At 34.2% G+C, this 24,646-nt stretch overlaps 1 protein-coding gene across 9 annotated transcripts in view; it reads left to right on the top strand.

Annotated features, from left to right (window-relative positions):
- NBEAL1 (neurobeachin like 1) overlaps positions 1-24,646 on the top strand; it is a 151,048-nt gene that overhangs the window by 43,016 nt on the left and 83,386 nt on the right. For 5 of the 9 annotated variants that reach the window (XM_043910340.1, XM_043910339.1, XM_043910337.1 and 2 more), the window contains 10 exons: positions 3,986-4,071; positions 6,641-6,947; positions 8,564-8,670; positions 15,312-15,398; positions 17,761-17,844; positions 19,697-19,795; positions 19,886-20,466; positions 21,359-21,491; positions 22,120-22,239; positions 23,200-23,503. In XM_043910340.1, the coding sequence (XP_043766275.1) occupies positions 3,986-4,071; positions 6,641-6,947; positions 8,564-8,670; positions 15,312-15,398; positions 17,761-17,844; positions 19,697-19,795; positions 19,886-20,466; positions 21,359-21,491; positions 22,120-22,239; positions 23,200-23,503 (1,908 nt within the window). The remainder of the gene's footprint in view (positions 1-3,985; positions 4,072-6,640; positions 6,948-8,563; positions 8,671-15,311; positions 15,399-17,760; positions 17,845-19,696; positions 19,796-19,885; positions 20,467-21,358; positions 21,492-22,119; positions 22,240-23,199; positions 23,504-24,646) is intronic. The other 4 variants (XM_043910343.1, XM_043910344.1, XM_043910341.1 and 1 more) reach the window with 1 other exon arrangement.

Below are 24,646 nucleotides of genomic sequence, written 5' to 3'. Positions count from 1 at the left end.
ATTCTGACCTCGTTTTAGCTTTTGTATTAATAAGATAAAGATTCTAAGAACCTGTTACTAGAGTACTTGATTGTTATTTTGCTGTGATTATTCCTCTTGGTTTTATTTAATTTACTGTTCTCTAAGTGTTGTTCTTTTGAGAAGAGCTAAATGTTTTAAATATAATAGTATGTTTTGGAACTTCGGAACTTTTACTGAAAATAACCTTGAGAGAATTGGTTCCTATTTGTATGATCTGTAAGGACTCTAATTTTCTTTCTTTAAAAAAATGATTATGCTGTATTTCAAGAATATAGAACATTTTGCAGAACGTAATAGCAACCTCCTGTGTTTCCCACTCAAATTTGTCAGATTTTAACCTTTTGCCATTTTACCACATTTTTTTTTCACCTTTCCCCCCCCCAAGAAATAAAATAAGACAGAAATAGTCCCTTGTAGGGCAATTGATCCTGCCCAAAATGTCTTCCCTGATGGCTCAGACGGTAAAGATTCTGCCTACAATGCAAGAGACCCAGGTTCAATCCCTGGGTCAGGGAAATCCCCTGGAGAAGGAAACAGCAACCCAGTCCAGTATTCTTCCCTGGAAAATCCTGTGGTTGGAGGAGTCTGGTGGGCTTTAGTCCATGGGGTCGCAGAGTCAGGCGCGACTGGAGCAACTAACACAAAGTGTACATAAAGACATTTGGTTCCATGGGGTTGCAAAGAGTCAGACATGACTTAGTGACTAAACAACAGCAAAGTGTCCGTAAGACATTTGGCTATACCAAAATGTCCTTGAAATTTGGTCCTATCCAAAATGAGCATATTTGGTTCATGCTGAATAGTTTTGGGTAGGACCAAATATCGAGGCGCTTTTGGCATGGACCAAATATCTTATGGACATTTTACACAGGAGCAAAGGTCTGCTTACCAATTAGTTCATTGATTGCTTGGTGATGATGACTGCAATACTTTGCTTGACCACCAGTAGTGATACTGGCTTTAGCTAGATAATCAAGCTCACTTGTCCACACTGGGAAAGCCAGAATTCCCGTGGAACAGTGTAGGCATTTCTTTTCAGAAGGAGATCTCACAACATTACAAGGGCTTTTCTTGAATTTTCCAAGTGAGGGTGTGAAACCAAATTGACGGGTGTATGAGTCACCCTGGCTTTGAAGTGCAGTATTGCATAGAAGACACTTATACCATTATACCCGTGAATGTAACTCCTAAATCCTAGGAACGGAAATGCCTAAACTACAATTTACACTCAAATCAGGGAAGCCCAGGGTTGTAAGTTCCCATCAGGTTATTTAAAGTCGTCATAATCCTTCTAGTCCAGATCAAGGATCATTTTTACCATGAACAGTGTTGCCTGGTAATATATTTGTCACACATTGACTGTCTACATTTGTCAGATTTCCAGTGATTTAATTCTTGGTGCATTTTCTTATAGAGAAGGAGAAAGAGTTTTTCTTACCCTGCAAAGAGTGAATATCTTATTTTTCAATACTTTTTCATTTAATATTTTTGCATTCATTGATGATACTTGCAGTTATTTCATTCAGGGTTGCAATATTGTGCTCTTCAAATTCCATTCTTATACTTCCATATGTTGTTAAATTCTGTAAAAATAATTTTCCCTCATCAATTGGAGATAAACTACAATTATTCCTAAAAAGGCTGCATAAAGTACTTAAATCTTTCTCTTTTACTTTTTTCAAAATGAGTTCAGATAATACTTAAGTGGGGCAGATGTTTTATTTCTCCCTTTTTTATGTATCATTGTGGACTCAGTCTTTTATTTACTCGGTATTTTAGAATCAGTTATAGGTTTTTTTTTTAATACTTATTTATATATTTTTGGGTGCTCCAGGTCTTAGTTGCAGTATGTGGGATCTTTGACTTTTGTTGCACATCCAGGATCTTAGTTGTGCCATGTGAAATCTAGTTCCTGACCCCAGATTTGAACCCTGGGCCACCTGCATTGGGAATGCAGTCTTAGTTATAGGACCACCAAGGAAGTCCCTCAGTTGTAGTTTTTGATGGTAAAATTATTCTAAACTTGATCACTGAGAGTATTTTCTCCTAGAATGTTTATCTTTTCATTTGAGTCTTTTAAAACATAGAAATTTTAAATCTGGATGGAATCTAATTTATAAAATTTTTCTTATGATCTGTGGTTTTTGTGTCTTCCCAAAGAAATCTTGCTAATTACCTCAAGGTCATGAAGATTTACTCTTATGTTTTCTTCTATTAGGTCAGTTCCCTGTTTTAAGTCAGTATTTTGTATCTAGCCTAAAGGTTTCTCATTATTGTTCCAGCAATATTTGTTGAAAAAGCTGTTGTTTCTTCTGTTGAATTACCTTGGCACGTTTGTCAGAAATTGGTTGGCTGTAAAACGTGGGTTGACTTCTGGCTTTTTGTTCCGCGTGTCTGCCTTTATGCTGTTCCCACACTGTACTGATTATTGTGAATTGATACCAAGTCTTGAAGTCATTAAAACCTCCAACTTTATTCTTCTTTCTCAAGTTGTTTTTGCTATTCTGGCTCCTTTGCATTTTAATATATGTTTTAGAATCCACTTTTCAGTATTGTTACAAAAAAGCTTGCTGGGATTTTGATTGGGATTGTATTGAATCTCTGGGACCATTTGAGGAGAATTGCCACTTTAAGAATATTTAGACTTCCAACTCATGAGTCTGATGTATCTTATCAATTATTTGTATGTTACTTATTTTTTCAGTCAATTTTACATAGTTTTCGGCATGTAGATTGTGCACATATTTTGTTAATTTATCCCAAAATATCTGTCTCAAGTACTTGTAGATGTAAAGTCTATAAAATAAACTATGGCAGATTTTTTAAAAAGCTGTATTTTCATGTCTCTTTCTTTTTTCTTCTTCTTTTTTTTTTTTTCCTTTTTTTTTCTTTTTTCTTTTCCTTTTTTTTTTTTCATGTCTCTTTCTATCTATGGTAATATTCTTTGCCTTGCCTTGATAATATTTCTTGCCTATTTTGTCAGATACTAGTATATTGCTGACACTCCAACAATCTTATGATTAGAATTTACATAGTGTATCTTTTTTTACATCCTCCTTCTGTGTTTCCTGGCTGAATAGAACTCTGTCATCTGTGTGAAATCTGACAATTTGGTTTACAACTTCTTGTAGGTTTTTGCCTGTCTGGTGGGATTTCATGGTTTAAATTAGGATTGGTACTTGGACTCAAAATGAGCCCTTTGCATATTTCTGGTTTGCTTTCTCTGTATAGCTTCTTCCATTCTAGTACTGCTCTATGAATTCCAGTTGCCTAGGCCTCCCCAAATTTGTACTCTGTCTCCTATCTCAGGAAATAGCCATGTTCTTTTAGGGTTCCCCCTTTCTGTACATTTGTTCAGATAATGTCTATAAATCAGAAACTGAGGTGATCCTTGAGTTCACTTTCAATTTCTAGAACCAAAAAAATCTCTAAAACCTATTTTGTCAAATTTTCTAGTTATTTATAGCAGGAAACCTTGTATAGTGTAATTATTCCAACATAGCTGAGATGTCTTAATGTTTTAAATTTATCAATACCTTTTAACTCAAAATTGTTTCTTTTTGGAATGGTTCTTGTGTCTAAAATTGGAAATCATTCTCGTGTTATAATCTTGTCTTTGTGTATAGTGATGTGTGTGAAAGGATATTTATTACTGGATTGTTAACAGTATCAAAAGAAAGTGAAAAAGCATAAATGTTATCAGTAGAGAACTAGTTAAGTAAATTAAGGTATGTTATTGTAGTGGAATGCTCTCTGGTCCTAAAAATGAATAAGGCAGATGTATATGTTAAGATTGATGGTTTCTCTTTTTTTTTTCCTATGAAAAATGCATATTAACCTTGCTTTTTAATAAATTTCAGCCTTTCACAAATAATTTTTAATATTTCCATTCAGACATTCCTTAGAAATCAATCATACTGTGAAAAAGAAATCTTATGTAGTTCTTTGTGTATTGTATTCACAGAGTGTTTTCAAGAAAGTGAACATCTCAAGGAGAGTCTTAAGTGTTGCTTATTGCATCTCTTTGGAGCCATAGTAGCTGGTGGGCAGGTGAGGAACATGTTGAAAGTTAATCTGTAAAATGACAGTAAAGAGTACAGTTTGCCATGGATTATTTAATGAAGTCTTTGTCTTTTTGCAATTTATTGAACAAATATTTTTCTGAAGTTAAATCTCGTTTAAAACTAACTTACTTAGTTTTAGCATTAACTATAAAATTACTGCATAAATAGTTAAATTTAACAGTTTTTGGTATTTGAAGTTCTTAGTTGTATTGACTTTCATCTTCCAGTTGTTACTTTAGAATATAGAGGATAGTCATCTCTAATAGTTCATTTGATGAAATCAGACTTTCATTTCCTAGGACATATGAATTTAGTCACCTTTCTGTATACTTATAATTATTAAGTGCATATAGACATGGTTTATATGCATTTTTTCAACTCAACTGTTTTTTAAATTATTTACAATAAAGAAGTTCGAGTAATGTTTATTTTTTTCAGTTGAATGTCTTAACAGCTGTGGTAAACTTTGAGTCTACCTGCTAGTTGAAAACAGGATTATAGTTCAGAAGAAACATTCTACTTGTTTTATTTAACCACAAAATTTAGATCAGAGGTTTCTGACACATTTTGTACCACATACCCTTTTGGCAGTCTGATATAGCCCCTTGTCAGAATGTTTTCACATGCCTGAAAGAAAATACACACCATCACAAAGGAAACTATACTGAAATGCAGTTACTAAAATATTAATAAAACAAGTCTGTTACGTAGTAATGGGCTTCTTTATAACATAGCAAATTAAAAAAATACAGCAGCAAGTCTAGTGACTAATGTAATTTCGAAGAAGAGATGAGCATAAATGATGTTTAAAGACACTGTAACTGTAATACATGAAAATGTATATGATTTCTACTGATGACAGAATCGTGGGTATTGCTAATAATACTGCTTGGGTTTCCTAGTGGGTCGCCTTGCCCTCCCGTCTTCACTCTCATAGAAGACAGAGAGTCTCCGTTGTGAGAGGAATGGCGACCAGAATCTTATTTTTCACTTTATTTGCTTTGTCACTTTGCTTTATTAGCTAATATCTGTCTTTTGCTTCAGTTCCTCCCCATTTCCATCATTTCTCCACTACTAAGAATTAGTAAGTGTATAGGAACAAAATTGGAAATGACATTCTTTATGACTAATGGAGAAGCTGGTAGGAGCCCATACCATTTTTGAACAAATCCAGACTTGTTAATGCCTCCGCATAACTGAACCCTAAGAGACTTCCAGCAATTAAAACTCACATGGAAATCAAATGGATATTTAAAGGCCAGTTTATTATTTTAAATACTGAAAATAACTCAAAATCCTATAATTGGGTCATAGCTGTAGTTACAACTATACTGAAATCATAAGACTGTTGAACATAGCCTCAGTACAAGGGTATTTAGATAAATTGATGATCTAAAAGACATAATAATACCTTTATCGTAAAGAGTCGAAGACTTAAAGTCCAGTGATCGGCCTCCCTTTCCTCAGCATCATGCTGGCTTCCTGCTAGCACATTTATGCTGTTTCATGCTATGTTAAGAGCAAGGGCTCTGGAGCCAGACTGAATCCTGCGTCATTTCTAACTAGTTGTATGACCTTGGGTAAACTATGTGTGTTTTAGTTTCTTTATTTATAATGTGGAAATAATAACACACAAGGACCAAATGACTCATTGTATATGTAAATTACTCAACAAAGTGCCTGTGATTGTAAGCACGAAGTATATCATGGGTGTATCAGGTTTATAACTCCTTAAAAGTGAAAGTGAAAGTCGTTCAGTCCTGTCCCGACTCTTTGCCACCCCATGGACTGTAGCCCCCCAGGCTCCTCTGTCCATGGGGATTCTCCTGGCAAGGATACTGGAGTGGGTTGCCATGCCCTATAGCAGTAAGTAGTAAAGTTCTAACAGCTTAAATTAGAAGCTTACCTTTATCTCTCATTAAAAAAAAAAAAAACAGTAAGCAGTCCAGAGTGAATTTGGTGGCTTTAGGGTCTTCAGGGACTTGGGTTCCTTTTGAATGTCACTTTGTTATCCTTTCTGTTACGTCTTGTTCTACAAAATAGCTTCTGGAGTTCTGGCCATTGTGTCTGCGCTTTAGACACAAAGATGGGGGGTTAGTGAAGGAGACCAATGGCAGGTGCCAATTATCTTTGAAGGAGATACTGAAAAGCTGACAGCATCTCATTTGCAAAACTCCACCAGATAGCTGCACAGTTGCAAAAGGTGAAAAGGCCAGGAGCCAAGGATCCTTCCCTCTTTTATTTGTAAAGTGATATCCTCTTCCTGGTCTACTGGCTTGTATTCTTGACCAAAGACTACCCCTAGCTATGAGGGAGGGTGATGAATAAGTTTTCTGTATGAGCAGATTACTCTCTGAATAAAATTAGAATTCTATTAGTAGTGAAGAAAAGACTTAATATGTGTAAAACACCAGCAGTGTCTGTCAGAGTATCCATGTAAAATTTTTTTAATGTAAAGAAAAAACTGTGGATTTATTAAATTCTCTTTGTTTTTGCAAATGTATAGCACTTTAGTTAGGTTTGCATTTCACTTTTTTTTGTCTCTCATGTTTCAGAAGAATGCTTTGCAAGCAATTTCTCCAGCCACCATGGAAGTTCTTATGAGAGTTTTGGCTGACTGTGATTCTTGGGAGGACGGAAATCCTGAAGAAGTGGGTAGGAAGGTAGAACTTACTCTGAAGTGCCTTACGGAAGTGGTGCATATCCTTCTCACTAGCAGCTCTGATCAGCGTCAGGTGGAAACCAGCACTATTCTGGAGAACTATTTTAAATTGCTAAATTCAGATCATTCAGCTTTACCTAACCAAAGGAGGTCCAGACAGTGGGAAAACCGGTTCATAGCTCTTCAGATCAGAATGCTGAGTGAGTATTAGATGATGTTTATTCTGTTCAGTTTTCTTGGAATCTAGTTGTTTTACATTTCTAGTCTCCATTTTCATTTAGAATTCATGGCCATTGTATAGAAAATAGTGAATGTTTAATTCAGATTTGGGGTGACTGTTTATAGATTTTGACTTTAAAATAATGTGGAATTTATTGTCTTTCATGTATTTGCTTTAGCAGTGACAAAATTGAGATTTTATATTCTCTTTTGAAAGTTGTAATCTTCTCAAAGAAAATCAACTGTGATTTTGAAATTTTAGGAAAACTAAATTTTCAGGAAGTGCCATTTGTAACTTTCTAACCTAAAGCAAAGGGTCACATGCAATCAGTTTTGTATGTGCTTCTCTAACATCTCTGTAGCGATTGCTTCACCGGGGCCTTCCTCTCCCGAGTTTCTGGCTTCTTGTTTGGATGCCTCAGATCCTCGGGTGTGCGCGTCTTGCTTTTCTTTCTCTTTCTGTGTGTTTGTTGTTTTGTGTCCCTCTGTGCTGCTGCTCTCTCCCCCTCCTTCCCTCCCTCACACACTTCCTTCCCCTCTCCCTCTCTCTGCTCCCTGCAAACTCCTTAACCAAGATCTGCGGTTTCTTTTTGTATTCTTATTAGATGATCAGGTATACTAATATTATTAACTGAGAGTTCCTTTTTATAGAAATAAAATATTTTCATTATAGCTAAACTAGAAAATTCAGAGACGTTAAAAGAAAAAAGTTTTTATATGCTGCCATCTGACATAGCCAACACAAATGGTTTGTTGTAGACCTCTAGAGACTTTAAAAATTGTTTGTGTGGGTATGCGTGTGGTGTCCAATTTAAAAAATTCTGGACATCAAATTCTTGGTGAAACTTAATGATTCTTTACAACAGTGTTTTGTATATAGATTCACCTTATATAGTTCCTATTCTGTGTTATAAAATGTCATGTTTTAAAATTATAAATTTGAAGTTTATAAGGAAATTTGAGTCTTTATTGAATGGACTTCTTTTTTGTTATGAACTTTCATATTACCTATGTCAAATGCCCCTTGATTTCCAAGTGAGGACATCGTTTTAGTAGGAAATAGGACCAAAGCATCATCACAAATAGATTAATTACCCAGCTCTCATTTTCATGATGGCTATATGTTAATTTTATGCTATATAAATGAAACTGTGTTGCCAAATATAATCAGGTGTTGCTTATTCATAGCAAGTTGGGAACCACAGTTTGTTATACTTAAGTTATAATGGAAGAACACCTAAGTAAACCTCTGAAAAATATTTATAACTCATATATGCAAAAATAAATATTTTTGATAATAAAGTATAAAAATGTTCACTTTTCTTATCAAGAAATAAGTGAGTGAGTGAGAGTGAAAGTTGCTCAGTCGTGTCCTACTCTTTGCAATTCTCTAGGCCAGAATACTGGAGTGGGTAGCCTTTCCCTTCTCCAGAGAAGTACAGGATTTGTTTTCTACTCCACCTCCTTATTATTTCCTATTAATTTACATCTATTTGTCAGCTGAAATGCCTAAGTTAAATATACAGCTAGAGTGAATATTTCTGTGATCCCAAATATCCCACTTTATTAATGGACAATTTTGTTTTTATTTTCCTAGATACCATCACGGCCATGTTAGACTGCACAGATAGACCTGTTCTTCAGGCTATTTTTCTTAACAGTAACTGCTTTGAACATCTCATACGACTGCTACAGAACTGCAAGGTATTTTTCTGTTATTACTATTATTATTGTCTTTGATTTTAAGAAGCTATTATTTTGTTTATGTTTTGATTTTATCTTGAGCATATTATAACCATAGCTAAATTTTTTATTGTGGTAAATACACATAACATAAAATTTACCATCTTAATCATTTTTAAGTATATCATTCAGTGGTATTAAATACATTCTCATTGATGTTGCAACCATTACCACCATCCATTCCCCATAACTTTTCATCTTGTAAAACTGAAATTCTGTATCCATTCAACAATTTCACATTCTCCTGTCCTTTCAGCCCCTGGCAACTACTATAGTTTCTGTCTCTATAATTTTAACTACTCTAAGTACCTCATATAGGTGGAATTATACAGTGTTAGTTTTTTATGACTGGCTTATTTCATTCAGCATAATACCTCAAGATTCATCCATGTTGTAGCATATTGCATAATTTCCTTTCCTTCTAAGACTAAATAGTAACTTACTGCATGGATATATATGTATATGCCACATTTTGTTTATTCAGTTGTCTGTTGATGGACTCTCGTGTTGATCTTACCTTTTGGCTATCGTGGATAATGTTGCTGTGAGCATGAGTATCACACACCTCTCTTCCAGATCCTACTTTAAATTCTTCTCGGCGTATGTTCAGAGTGGGCTTGCTAGATCCTATAGTAATTAAATTTTTGATTTGTTGAGGAACTGCCTTACTGTTTTCCACAGTGGCAGCACCCTTTTACATTCCGGTCAGCAATGCATAAGAATTCCAGTTTCTCCCATGTTCTCATCTACATCTGTTTCTCCTTCCTCCTCCTCACTCTCTTTCTTTTCTTCTTCCTCCTCTTCCTCCCCTTTATTTTTGGTAATAGCCATCCTAATGGGTGTGAGGTGGTAACTCATTGTAGTCTGATTTGCTTTTCTCTAATGATTAGTGATACTGAGCATCTTTTCATGTGCTTATTGGCCATTTATATTGTCTTTAGAAAAATGTGAGGTTCTCGGTGCATTTCTTAGTTTTGTTTTTTTTTTTTTTAGCTTTTTGTTGTTTTAAAATCTTTTTTTGTTATGCAGTATTAAAATTTGATATGAGCATTTGATAGCATATGTTTCTGTACTTTTCATTTAAGATTATTTCATTAGCATTTTCATGTGTTATGATTTTAATATTTATATTAAGTGAATATATAACTTACTTAAATATTCCCCATTAGTTAAGTATAGTACTAGTTAAGTATAGTATTAGTTAAGTATAGTACTAGTTAAGTATAGTTCTAGTTAAGTATATAGATACTTAGCTTGTTTCCAGTTTTGTTTGCTATTACATAACTCTTTAAAGTTTCATGGAAGAATTCTATTTCTAGTACAACTGTTAGATCAAAGGGCATACATTTTTTAAAGCAGGGAGCACTGTGTAGAAACAACTTATAAGTGGAAAATATAGAAAAGTAGAAAAACAAGAGTACTATTAGGGTTCTTGATGTATACCTCCAATTTGCTTATTTTTAAAACTTTTACTAATTTATACTTGTAGCAGATTTGCATATGAGTACATAATAACTAACATCTCTGATTATTATATATTCCCATAAATATCACGATGCCACCAGAAACCTTTTAGAGAGCTTCTTGAAAACCCTTTGAAAATAAAACTACTTCAGAGAGCTTTTACTTTCTATTTGAGGTGTTCCTTTCATGAATTCCCTGATGAAAAATACTAGGGGTTCATTCTGATTTTGTGAGAATATTCCAGAATAAAAATTTTAACATCAGCTCCTTGAATTTTTCCACACAGTTAGGAGAGTATCTTTGAAAGCATTATGTCACTATGTTGCTTAACTTACAGTAAAACTATAAAGAATAGCATAAAATAGTAAACAATATATTGATAAAATAAGAATGAATACTAATGAAGTTAACACAAGTACCAAATTACCACTGAAGCATCAAAATTTCTCTGTTCAAACAGCTTTTAAAAATCATTCTTGGGGAAGAAACCCTAGGGAGATGAAAGCAACATAAGACAAATGTTTGTAAAACCTTCTCTGTGTTGTAAAAATGCAGTGTGGCTTTATGAACTATAATGACCACTTCAGGGATAGACAAGATCTCACATGTGTAGAGAAACTGTCAATCACATACTATAGAAGGATGAATCACTAGGATAAGATAATTTCTACTAAAATTTTTAGTATGCATTTATGCAGTATGTGAAACTAAGGTATAATTTTTAAAAATCCCTGTCATATCATGGTCAACAGTACCTTTTTTTAAAAATACAAAACTGTTTGACATAGCTGTCATGACAACAAGCTGATATTTACTCTTTCTACTACGTTAGAAGTCAAAGTTTCTTATAATTTAGATCTTGAAACTTGCTGATGGTCATAATCTTTTAAAATTTAATTATTTGATGGGCTTTCCTGGTGGCTCAGTGATGAAGAACCCTCTTGCAAGTGCAAGAGACACTGGTATGACCCCTGATCTGAGAAGATACCACGTGCCGCAGGGCAGCTAAGCCCCTGCGCCACACCGTTGGGCCTGTGAGTTGCAGCTATCGAAGCCCACAGGCCCTAGAGTCCGTGCTCCATAACGAGAGAAGCCACTGCAGTGAAAAACCCACACATTGCAACTATAGAGTAGCCTCTGCTCTCCACAGCTAGAGGAAAAGCCCGTGCAGCAATGAAGACCCAGCACAGCCAAAATAAAAAAAGTAAACAAATAAAATGTGATTATTTTATGCCATTTGGGCTTCCCTGATAGCTCAGTTGATAAAGACTCTGCCTGCAGTGCAGGAGACCCCGGTTCGATTCCTGGGTTGGGAAGATCCACTGGAGAAGGGATAGGCTCAGGTCAGTTCAGTCGTGTCTGACTTTTTCGACCCTGTGGAATGCAGCACGCCAGGCTTCCCTGTCTGTCACCAACTCCTGGAGTGTGCTCAAATTTTGGCTACCCACTCCAGTATTCTTGGGCTTCCCTTGTGGCTCAGCTCGTAAAGAATCCACCTGCAATGTGAGAGACCTGGGTTCAATCCCTGGGTTGGGAAGATTCCCTGGAGAAGGGAAAGGCTACCCACTCCAGTATTCTGGCCTAGAGAATTCCATGAATAGTTCATGGGGTCACAAAAAGTTGGACACTACTGACTGACTTTCACTTTGACTTTGATGCCATTTATCACGCATTTTGCTTTTGAGAAGAAACCCATTTTGGAGAGGTAAGCTAGGTTTTGGGACCTGAGCCTTTTATCCCAGCAGTATTCTTTATTTGTGGAATATTCTAGTCAGAATCCTTGTAGATTCCTCACTAAACATTAGAGTCATTAAGTTTTTGGTTTTTTTTATTTTGTAAAAAGTAAATGGTTCAGCCATAGATTTACACGTATTCCCCATCCCGATCCCCCCTCCCACCTCCCTCTCCACCCGATTCCTCTGGGTCTTCCCAGTGCACCAGGCCCGAGCACTTGTCTCATGCATCCCACCTGGGCTGATGATCTGTTTCACCATAGATAGTATAGATGCTGTTCTTTTGAAACATCCCACCCTCACCTTCTCCCACAGAGTTCAAAAGTCTGTTCTGTATTTCTGTGTCTCTTTTTCTGTTTTGCATATAGAATTATCGTTACCATCTTTCTAAATTCCATATATATGTGTTAGTATGCTGTAATGTTCTTTATCAATGTATGACAAAACCCACTGAAATGTTTTGAAGTAATTAGCCTCCAACTAATAAAAAAAAAAAAAAAACTTAAAAAAAAAAAAAAAAGTAAATGGTTCATAGCTTCATTGAGTTACCCAAGCCCCTTCACCATGATAAGGCTATGATCCATGATGTATTGGGATATAGCCAATTGACAGTGTTGTGATAGTTTAAGGTGAAGAGCAAAAGGACTCAGCCATACATATACATGTATCCATTCTCCCCTAAATTCCGCTGCCATCCAGGCTGCCTCATTACAGTGGGCAAGGTTCAATGCGCTCTATAGTAGGTCCTTGTTGGTTATCCATTTTAAATATAGCAGGGTATACATGTCCATCCCCAAAGGACTCATTAAGTTTTAAGAACAAAGGAGAACCTTGGAAATAAACTGTCCCAACTCTCTTATTATACAAATAAGGAAATATGTCCTAAGAGATTAACTGACCAGCCCAGGGTTAATGCTAATATATGATGGAGGTAGGATTTCTTACAAAGGTATTCTGACCCTAAGCTCATTGTTACATGTGGTTTTTTAACTGTATTATTGGTACTTAAAGTCACTGTTTAGTCAGTAGAAGAATGTTTTCTGTGCATTAGGTATAAGAGAATTACAGGTTTTATTTACTGTATATACAAACATTTGGTGGAGATAGGTGATATAATTTATGAATGTATAAAAATGTTTGACATCTTGTGAAAACTTAAGTTCCTAAATGTGTTATAGGATGCTAGAGATGTCTGATTGGTTTCTGTTTAAATTGTTTTTTTTTAATAAGGAATGAATCACTTATTCTTTTATATAATAATACAGAATCAAGACAATTGTCATTTAAATTCCACTTGAAGCATTGTCAACTAAAGTTTAAAGTATCATAAACTATTCATGAATTACATGGAAATCTTTAGGCTTTCTGCTGCAGTTTCTATACTTTCGTTTTGCTCTTCTTGCATGACGTTCACCAGCCAGTTTAAATACACATTAATTTCCTTGAATATGTGTGTAAAAACTTCTGAGTTTCATCATACTATAACATATTTTAAATATAGTTCCAAGGAATCATATATTTAACTTTTATGATAGGTATGATGAATTTTTTTTTTTGATGATGAACTTTAAATATTTAAGCATTATTTTGTTTTACTATATTGAATTTTGAAAGGGGGTATATGAGTTAATGAAAAATTTTTTAAAGCTGTCCACAAATATGTAATGGTAAAGAAAATAACGGCAAATTTCTAGCAGCAAAGAGAAGGATTCAAAACCATTATGTTGACTTTAGTACTTTGCTAGTTGAAATCATTTTTTAAAAAAAATATATATATATAAAGTTTCACTTGAGTACTTAAGGTTCTGGAAAGCTTTTGATGTTGTGGCCTTGCTCATCTAATTTGTTTTCTTTACTTTTTTCTCTTTCTTCTTCACATCTACTCTTTAATATCAACTACTGTAGAAATTCATCATCATGACAGTTTTAGTAGAAATGAGAATTTAGAAGAGGAACAACGAAAGAATACTTTATGGAAAAGAGTGTTAGGAGTGAATAGACAGATCGTAAAGTTGAAAGCCTGACTTTGGGAAGCACACCTCTGGACACACATTGCCATAGTGACTTTTGACATTTAACAAGTTTCTTTTTATTTTTAAAATATAGATTTTTATTTATGTTGTAGAAAAACAGAGTGTGGAGGTTTCAGAGGAAAAAGAAATATAAAAATATATTTTAAAGATTTTTTACAATGCATATATATGTGCATAATATTTAAATTACTTCAAAATATAATAACAATATTTATGTGTATATTTTTAATGTAGATGTATTTTCCTTTACAGAATTGGAATACTACTGAGTGTTATTTTATTCTGTTTTAAAGTATTTTATATCATGAGTCTTTCCATAGGCCATCATGTATTTTTTGAAAGATTACTTTTAATGACTGTAAGTATTTCAACCCAGCAGTTCTCAAATTATGAGATCCCCAAGATCATTTTAGGGAGTCTTTGAAGTCTGATCTTAACAAAGTTTCTTTTTCAGGCTAATTTTCTTATTGAACTTTAACCAAAACAACATTATAAATGTCTGAATGTGGAAGCAGATAGGAGAGTTCATTTGTTTTCTCTTAAGCCAGACATTTAAAAAATGTGCAAAAAATGTAAAATCAGTGCCATCCTTATTAAGGTATATTTTGGAAAACACAGTTATCTTTCATAAATATGTAATTTATAGATACTCCTAATCCCTCTTTCTAATATACAAGATAGTATAAATTATGATCAACTCTTGATAATTTTGGAGAGTACTGCTGTAAATTGTTAAAAATTTATTTTTAATGGAGGATAATTGCTTGTACAGTGTTGTGTTGGTTTCTGCCATACATCAACTTGAATTAACCCTGATTTTTGAGAATATTGCTATAAAATTTTTAACAAAATATGTAGTCATATAAATTTGGGAGATGCTACACACTGACCTCCTTTGTCAAAGTACATAGTAGCATATTTGAGACTCTGAGAAGTATTGCCAGAAAGACCCCTTTTTTAAAGTTAAATAGTAATTCACAGGCATGCATGGCTACAGAACCAATACTATACATTATTTACTACAGTATCTTTAGTCTGTCTCAATAGAGTTTCCTTCTTTTCTGAGTCATTCTCTGCTGATTCTTGAAGAATTCAAGAATATTAACTAAGTATTCCTAATAATTATTTAATTATTGCTATTATTATTTTAGTAACTTTGAGTTTCAGAGAGGAGTAAATAATAATTATGTAGCATATGTTAGTTGGTCATTGAAAAAATGGGTAGTTGATTGTCATTTTAAAGTGGTGTACTTCATGAGTGGCTTCCTGGATTTATTTTCAAGAGACGTGGAAATCCATTTAAGCTTCACTTCTGCTTGTAGGTAACAATTTAATTTTCTTTCTCCATTATTCTTATCTCTGTTTTTAACAGCTATTTTTAAATGCTAACAATAAGGTGGCAGACAAGAACGAGAAAGACCTTGCCAACAAATTACTGACAGAAATGAATGAGGACCAGGTATCTACCAAGCCTGCACCTTGTTTCGGCTGAAGACCAAAATCAGTCAATGGGAGCACGTGTTCCTGTACTTTTCCTCTTATGTTTTAAAGTCCACAAACCTTATCTATTTCTAATCTTGAGTAATTATTTTTGAAAATTATTTTAAAAATTAAAAATTCATTTTATCCAAAAGATAAACATATTGAAATCTTGCTGAGGGATATAAACAATCAACAGTATACCTTGTATGTTTGTGTGTTCTTTTCAGTTTGAGACATAAAGTACAGGAATGGGATCCCAGTTTCAATGCTATCCACCTGGTGATGACTTCATATTTTGGGGGCTTCATTTTCTAAGCATTGTGGTGTATTGGGATCTAGGGCTTTGTTCGTGAATATGTTTGATCAATTTTAATATCTTGATTCTTTGCCTCTTGTTGACAAATAATGGTTATAATTCAATGGACAACCCAAATCTTGGAGGAAGGGAAGAAGATGCCAAACTCTTTGAGTCTTAATTTAGCATGTTTTTCTTTTCTAAAAATTCAACTCTATATAGGTATCAGGCAGAAATATAAAATTTATCTTGGTTTTCATTATGCATTAGGTAATGTAGTTTGGAAAAATCTACCTATAAAAATTGCTTTTTTGTCTTTCCTAGAATGTCTGAGAGAGCTTACATACCTGATGTCTTTTATTAGCATTATCTTAATGACCAGATGTATACATAGATCTGTGGTATAAAAAGAGCCGTGATAATCTATTATTTTCTCTTCTGGATGTGAAATATCAATTACAAACCGCTCTTCTGTATTTCTCTATCAGTTATAATTATCTTTTTAGAGGTTTACAGTTAGTATTCCTGATTAAGGCACTGTGTGCCTAGTTCTCTTCTGTAGAGTCTAGAAAAAAAATCTTAGTTGTATGAAATTCTTTGTGCTAGTAGTTTTCACACTTAGTTGTATGCAGAATGTTTAATGAATATGATGATATTTATTACACCTGTTACATGTTTATTTTATGCAGTAGTGCTTAATGAACAAACAACATTCACAAAAGTCAAGACAGCAGCTTTAAATAGCTTGCCTGAAAGTGGTAGAGGTTAGCTTACAATGACAAAGATTTAATCATTGCCCTTTTAACGCACATCATTTTTAGTGGGAGGAAAAAGGGGAATTCTATATGTGGGATAATGAGCTTCCAGTCATAGTAATATGTTACACAAAAGTAGATTTCATGGACTGGTAATTTTTACAACTTTCTAGTCCTCAAACTATGCTTTCGTGGTCGACTAAGTCCAATGATTAACATTCATGTTCAGTTTTTTTTATATCATTGATATTCCATTTTGGTTTTGTTTTCATTTTGCTCTGAATGCACTACCCTGAAATTTAACACATCTCTTCTTATAGAGGCTTCCCTGATAGCTCAGTTGGTAAAGAATCCATCTGCAGTGCAGGAGACCGTGGTTCGACTCCTAGTCGGGAAGATCCCCTGGAGAAGGGATAGTCTACCCATTCCAGTATTCTTGGGCTTCCCTTGTGGCTCAGCTCGTAAAGAATCTGCCTGCAGGAGGCCTGGGTTTGATCCCTGGGTTGGGAACATCCCCTGGAGAAGGGAAAGGCTACTCACTCCAGTATTCTGGCCTGGAGAATTCCATGGACTGTATAGTCCATGGGATTGCAAAGAGTTGGACGTGATTGAGTGACTTTCACTTTCTTCTTTTTGATGAAGCTTAAACAGACAAAATGGAGATGGTATTTATTTTTTCTTACAGCTTTTGGCATTAAAGATTGTCATCTAAAAACATGACAATGCTTATAGGTACACACTTTTCATTTTCTGTTCTGCCTCAAATTCTGCATTTTATGTACAAATAGATGTACTTTGTTGTTTGCAGATGTGATTGATAGATTGGTATAGGCACATACCAATTCATTTATAAATAGGGTTTGGAAAATATGGGGACAAGACTGTTTTATACACCTTATTATACATGCTAATGAAATTTTAACCTAGAAAGTTTCAAGTGTATTTTTGAAGGAAAATTAAAACATATCATGATAGCCTTCCCTCCCTTCCTTTTGAGATTGTCCATTACTTAAAAAGCATGTATGAAGCTTGGTGTTTTTTTTTCCCCTTCCAAAGCATTTTAATGTAATGAGTGAATGTAGCCTTATTCTCTTTGACACATGGCTTATTTTCTGTCAAGTATGTAACTTGTCTTACAGGTTTTGCTGTTTCAGAAATCCATTTCATTGGAAGAGGAATGTATTGCATGTTAAATAATTATTTTTTTCAGGTTTTCAGAGAAAAGGTTTCCTAACTGAATATAAACCTTGAATACATTTGTTAATTTCTTTTTTTCCCTTTTCTGGTAGGTGTTTCAGGGACAGTTGGACTGTTTGGCTGTATCAGCTATTCAGGCTTTGACAGCAGTAATGAACAAATCTCCAGCTGCTAAGGTAAAACATAAGTCCTCAAGCTCTAAAAGGTTATCTTAGATATACCAGTTTTCACTATGTAATTCCCAAAGTAATATATGAAGTATATAATACATATAGTTTCACATATAAAATGAAATAGTTCACAAAATATCTCATTTTTGCATAAGAATCACTTTGCTGATAATTTAAAAGACAGATACGTATGGGCAGTGCTTTTTATTCACTGAGGACTCTCTGCAAGCTCTGGAGCTTTACAACATCAGTCAGTGATTGGGAAGAGAGCAGTGGGGTTAAAATGTTGAAAGCATCATTTTAGTAGATTATTTGATTAATGCATTTACAGACTTAAAATTTATATTCTAGTTTTTCTTTATTAATAAAGTAATCACCCTTTCACTATTTGGTCAGTTTATGACTGCCTACAGTTTGAACATTTTTCATATGTGGATAGACCTATCAATTTGGGACTTGTTTTTCCAGATGGCCTTGGAAATTCTACTTCTTTGTTTGTAGTTACTGATCCTCAGGATTTTCTTTCCTTTCTCATTCACTACCACTGACTCTGCCCTGCAGTCCACTTATGCTGATTTTGTGCTAGTAGTTTCCCCAGAGTACTTTTAAGGATTAGTGACATCTTCTATGTAAACTGGTAAGCAGAGTGCCAGGCACATGGTAAGTGCTTAATAAGTATAAATGTCTATTATTATTTTTACCATTTTACTTTCTATCTACCACCTCTTATATATTTCATTCTTCTTAGAATCAGAAATGAATGATCCCTTGTTCCCTAAGCCATGCTTTGAGTCATATTTCTTGCATTCCATTGGTTTTTGTTAGAAGACTGACTTTGTCATATAAGTGTTACTATAAATAACTCATGGTTAAATTACTACTGAATAGGTTTTGGCAACTATTATAGGCTGGCATAGGAATCTAATCTCCATTTATAATAGTTACTTAAGGGAAGAATTATTTTTAAGTTCTAAGTAATTGGTTTATGAGTATAATGGATTGCCTGTACTGTATTATAAAATTTAAATCTGAAATGATGTCAAAGTTTTTTTAAATATAATTTTTAAAACTATATTATGCATTGCATGGTTTAAAATTGAAAGATTATTTTTTTAAATGCCTTTGGAAAAGAGATTTTCTCCCTGTCTTTGGCCCACAGTCAACGAATTCTCTTTTCTAGAGACAACTAACCAGTCATGCTTGTTTTGTTGAAAATCTTTTGATTTTATGATAAGTGTATATATTTTTGCCTAACTTACTGAACCAATTTATTATCGATAGGTTTTTTTGGTTGTCTTTACATTTTACTTTATGACTTTGGGTGCCCACTAGTTCAAAAATGTGTGTGACTTAGAGCTTATTAAATTGAACTTCGTGCTCCAGATATTTCAGACCATTTAGATACAAAGAACAGAGAGAAAACCATACCCAGTGTTTTTCTGGCCACTACTCAAAATTGCCAGGAATCTTTAATCTAGTTCTTTGAGGCTGCTGACTCCTGTTATCCCTAAAATCTCCTTATTTTTTTCTCCATTTTTATTTTGACTTCAAGTAGTACTGTACTAATAACAGAGCAAGTGAGGAAAGTAAAGGAATCTGCAAGTAATAGAACAGTTTTATAACACAATTTTTTTCAATTCCAATTGTTTTACATATTTTATAGCATTGTATTCCAGAAGGTATATGGAATCTTGATATTTAAGATGAAGACATCTGACTTAAGAAAACAGAAATATTGAACTCATGATCTTTTTAATATTGTTAATTAACTTAAATGAATATTGTTCAACATCTTTAATATTTTAACAAATTCAGTCTTAGAAAATCTGCTTTGATGTATTAATTTCTTCTCCCTTAGGAAGTATTTAAAGAACGAATTGGTTATACACATATGTTTGAAGTATTAAAATCACTGGGTCAGCCACCGCTGGAACTACTTAAAGAACTTATGAATATGGTGAGGTTTTTTTAGCTTTATTAGAAAAAGTTCCGTTTTCTTTGTATCAAAGATGGTGTCTAATTTTTTGTTTCTTACGTTGCTTTACAGGCTGTGGAGGGTGACCACACTTCAGTGGGTATTTTGGGCATTAGTAATGTCCAGCCTCTCTTGCTTCTTATCCAGTGGCTTCCAGAGCTAGAATCCCATGACCTGCAAATCTTCATCTCAGATTGGCTGAAAAAAATTTGTTGTATTAACAGGCAGAGTCGAACTACTTGTGTCAATGCAAACATGGGAATTAGAATCACTGAAGCCCTTAATTCCCATTCTTCCCTCCATCGAACTTGTGCTGAGAACTTGATCGCGCTCCATGGTTCCTTGGGGAGTCAGTCAGTCAGCTCAGAAGAAATCCGTCAACTACTGAGATTGCTAAGAGTGGATGACTCTGAATTTGCTCACCCCTATACCACTCCTGTAACTCGAGCAATCCTGACAATGGCCCGAAAACAGAGTCTAGAGAGTGCCCTTCAGTATTTTAATTTGTCACATAGTATGGCAGGAATTTCTGTGCCTTCCATACAGAAATGGCCAGGGTCTGCCTTTTCTTTCAATGCTTGGTTTTGCTTAGATCAGGATCAGTTGACTCTTGGCAACGCTAACAAAGGAGGAAAAAGAAAACAATTATACAGGTACTGGTAAAAGTTATGGAATATAAATGGATCCTGTCCTAACAATATCTGCTGTAATTCTTCAACAGGAAAATGCTTTTCAAAGTTTCTGCTTTTTATGTGTACAACAATTTATCTGAAGCCTCTCCTCAGGATGTACACAGTTTAATTTTAAGTTTTCATAGTAATAGTTGTACATTCAAACATTTTGCTAGTTCTGAAGCTAATTTGGACACAAAGTTCCTTCTTAAAATTATTGTAAAAGTGGAGGAAAAAGTAATAGTAAACTTGAAAGTGATTAGTGATTTCTCTGTTCAATTGAGGATGCTACTATACCTTTGTATGAAGGACCTGAAAACCTATGTGCTTCCAAACTTGTTACTTCAGTAACTAATAATTTTTACTATGCCTTGTGATTTTTTTGGAAGGTTATACTTTTCTAAGAATTTGACCATTTCTTCCAAGTTATCCTTTTATTGGCATGTAATTGCTCATAGTAGTCTCTTACGATCTTTTGTATTTCTGTGTTGTCTGTTGTGATTTCTCCATTTTCATTTCTAGTTTTATTGATTTGATTCTTCTCCCTTGCCTTGTGATTGTTTTTAAAGACTTTGATTCATGCTTTCTGAATCTTATTTGGAAGAATTTTGAATATTTTAAAGTTTATAGTTTTGTTAGCAATTGCTAATGGCATTCTGTGTCTAAGGCTACTTTTTATAATTAACTAAACTAAACCTGTGCCTAAGATTTAAAAATCTGAGGCAAGGTGGAATTGATGAGGTATGACAATAGAATGTAGGCCACAGCGTGTTTGATAAAGATATTCATGATGAAGTTATGGTTTTGGGTACCCCAGTGATGATAAAACTGGACAGCTGACTTCAAAAGTTCTGATAATACATATTTTTGTTAGCTTTTTTACAGGAAGTGGTATGGGTTTTGAAGCTTTTATTACCCATTCAGGTATGTTGGTTGTGGCAGTGTGCACGAAAAGAGAATATGCAACAGTTATGCTTCCTGACCACAGTTTCTGTGATTCCCTCTGGGTAAGACTTTAGGGCATCACATTTAACTTCTTGGTTCTTTCCTTTATTTTATTTTATTTTTTTTTTTTGGTTCTTTCCTTTAAAGAAAAAGTTTGGTGCATGTACATCAGGTGTTGTCATCTAGTTTTTGAGAGTTCATGTTAAATTTTACTTATAAAGGAGTTAATACCATTTGTGATAATAATTGTAATTTCAGCAGTAATAATTTTTCTGCTAAAAAATTGCATTGAAATGTTATGATTTCTTTCAAGTTTTCTAGAATCAAATTTGATTTTGAATTTCAATTTTAAATGAGAACAGAGGTTGTTAAAAACAATGCATTTCCGTTGCTTTTCTTAAAAAGTAAAATGCTTCTCATTAGAAAAAATTATTCTAAAGAATACACACAGACTTGGAAAATGCAGAAAAGGTACTATGTTATAGTTGTGTATAGATATTTTAGAATATTGAGAAGTGCTTTTATAGAACTGCAAGCAAAATTGTTATTTACTGTAACAACATCATTTTAATCAAAATTTAGTTATGCTTAAACTTACTCTTCTACTGTTCACACAAACTAGTTATGTAGTAATACTCTGATAATATTTGTCACAAGGACTTAATGCAAGTATATGTTTTACTTTACCAGCACAACATAACCATTGTTCACATGCCTGGAAAAAGGCCCTTTGGTCAGAGCCTTGTCTATATCTACGACAATGGACAGCAGAAGGTCTCTGCCCCTCTGAGATTTCCTGCCATGAATGAAGTAAGCACATCTAACCTACTCTTTGTGCAACCAGTTGACTGTGAACTCTTGAACATTTTTCCAATGTAATATGTAAGGTTCTATTTATCCTAAATATGTGCTTCTAAGTTTTAGTATTTTCTATATACTAAGATACAATAAGTAATAATTCTGTTTGCCTGTCTGTCATCAGTAGATGAAGTCAGACTAACATATAATAAAGAAAAACAATTCAAGGAAGAAACAAATGTAATTAATGCTTAGAAGAAAAAAAGGCTCATGACAGGAAAACCAAAGAAATTGACTAGACCAGGCTGAATGATCGTTTAATAAAGCTGTCCAAATATATGAAATATTTAGATGGTTATGATGGACTCTTTGCCATCAATGAATTTAAAATAGTGAAGAAACTTTAGATTTTTATATTGTAGTTAGGTAGAATTTATTTACTGAGGAGATTCTTATAGAACATTATAAAAGTTATTTGAGAATCTTTGGATATTTTTGAAAAGGGCCTTTTCTGAAGATAGTGGAATGGATTAGATTATTTCCCAAGTCCTTCTGGAATTCCAGTAATTTCTTGTTGTTGTTCATGTCAGTGATCACTTCAGGATAACCTGTAATTAACAGTATTATACTGGTGTGTAATTCTTTGTTTATACATTTTGAGGGAGAAAGGTGGTTTTCTCTATTTTAGAATACAGTAAAAAAATCTTTAAAAAATACATTCATTAACATTCAAAATTTACAAAAGGATGTAAAGTGAGTTTTAAAAGTAATGCATCCAAATTCCATAGGCCAGATGTAACCTCTGTAATGTCTTATGTGTACACACAAACGCACACATCATGATCCAGTAAAAATAAACCTTTGTTTTTTTAGTGTGGTGCTAAACTTTATGTAGTTTCATTTTAAATATGAGGATGAAGTTTTTCTTCAAATGTGTAATTTATTAAGTTTATTTGCTTCTTAACATTTTAGCCTTTTATTTCTTGCTGCATTGGTTCGGCTGGGCAAAGAACCACCACTCCCCCACCATCCCAAATCCCAGATCCACCTTTTTCTTCTCCTATTACTCCTCATCGGACATCATTTGGTGGAATTTTGTCTTCAGCCTCCTGGGGAGGGACAACTGAAAAATCAAAATTGATTACCAAATTGATATCAGCTGGAACCCAAGACAGTGAATGGGGATGCCCCACATCTCTGGAGGGTCAGCTGGGGTCCGTTATCATCTTCTATGAAGCACTGCAGCCTCCTCAGGTGAAGGCATTATATTTAGCAGGTGAGCATGTACCATCATACTGCCTAATTAAATTGAAATAGTTTTTTTCTGTTGCCTAAATTTATTCTGGAGAACATATTTGATCTGAAGAGTATACAGTTGGCCCTTGAACAACTCTAGGATTAGGGGTGCCGACCTTTCATGCAGTTAGAAATCCAGGTATAACTTAGAATTGGTCCTCTGTATATGTGATTCCTTTGTATGTGTGGCTTTGTATTGTAGAAACACAATTGTAGTCTGTAGTCTTTACTACATCCCATGGACAGAGGAGCCTGGCAGTCTACAGTCCATAGGGTCGCAAAGAGTCAGACATGACTGAAGCGACTTAGCATGTACGTACCATTTTTGGTAGGCATAAATAAAGCAAACATTGGAAAATATTTCAAAGATCATCAGTAATACTTTTGTGTTATTCTGTTAGGTCTGCCATAACAAAATACCACAGACTGGATGCTTAAACACTGTTTTCTCACATTTCTGAAAGCTAGAATTGTTTTGATCAGGTTTTCGTCAGGCTTGGTTTCCTGTGAAGCCTCTATTCCTGGCTTGTAGGTATCTGCCTTCTTGCTGTATCCTCACAGGGAGTATTTCCTCTTTTTATTAGGGGCCCTATTAAATTAGGGTCTGACTCTTATGACATCATTTGGCCTTAGTTACCCCTTTAAGTCCCTATCTTCAAATGCGGTCACATTGTGGAATTTTGGGCAGGAGGCACATAATACAATCTATGATACTGCCAGTACTTTTGACAGATTTTAGTACATTGATGAAACAAAATATAAGTCTGTCTATATAGGAAATCACATAATTGATTCTAAAATCATGAGTCTTATTCAAGACTTGTCATTTTTTATAATTTATACAGTAATCTGAAGAATTCATGACGGCATTAGAATAAGGAGTCCTTTGATAAAATTACAGGCAGTTTTTGTTTTGGCCTTTTTTTTCTTTGGGCTCTGATTTTAAAGATAGGTGCTGGCTGTTGTTGGATCATAACTGTTTTCAAAATTATGTCTGTATTTTTGTAGAATGTTTAGGGGTTAAGCCTACAACTAGTTATGTGTATTAAATTTACAAATTAGCTTAGTATTTGTCAAAATATCTTTTTAGATTACATGGGGTTTTGAGATGAATGTCTCTGTC

The sequence above is a fragment of the Cervus elaphus genome, chromosome 8, assembly GCF_910594005.1.
Source record: "Cervus elaphus chromosome 8, mCerEla1.1, whole genome shotgun sequence".
NCBI classification, from domain to species: Eukaryota; Metazoa; Chordata; class Mammalia; order Artiodactyla; family Cervidae; genus Cervus; species Cervus elaphus.
Note: the sequence above shows the minus strand (reverse complement) of the source record. Positions and strands in the feature narration are given on the sequence as shown.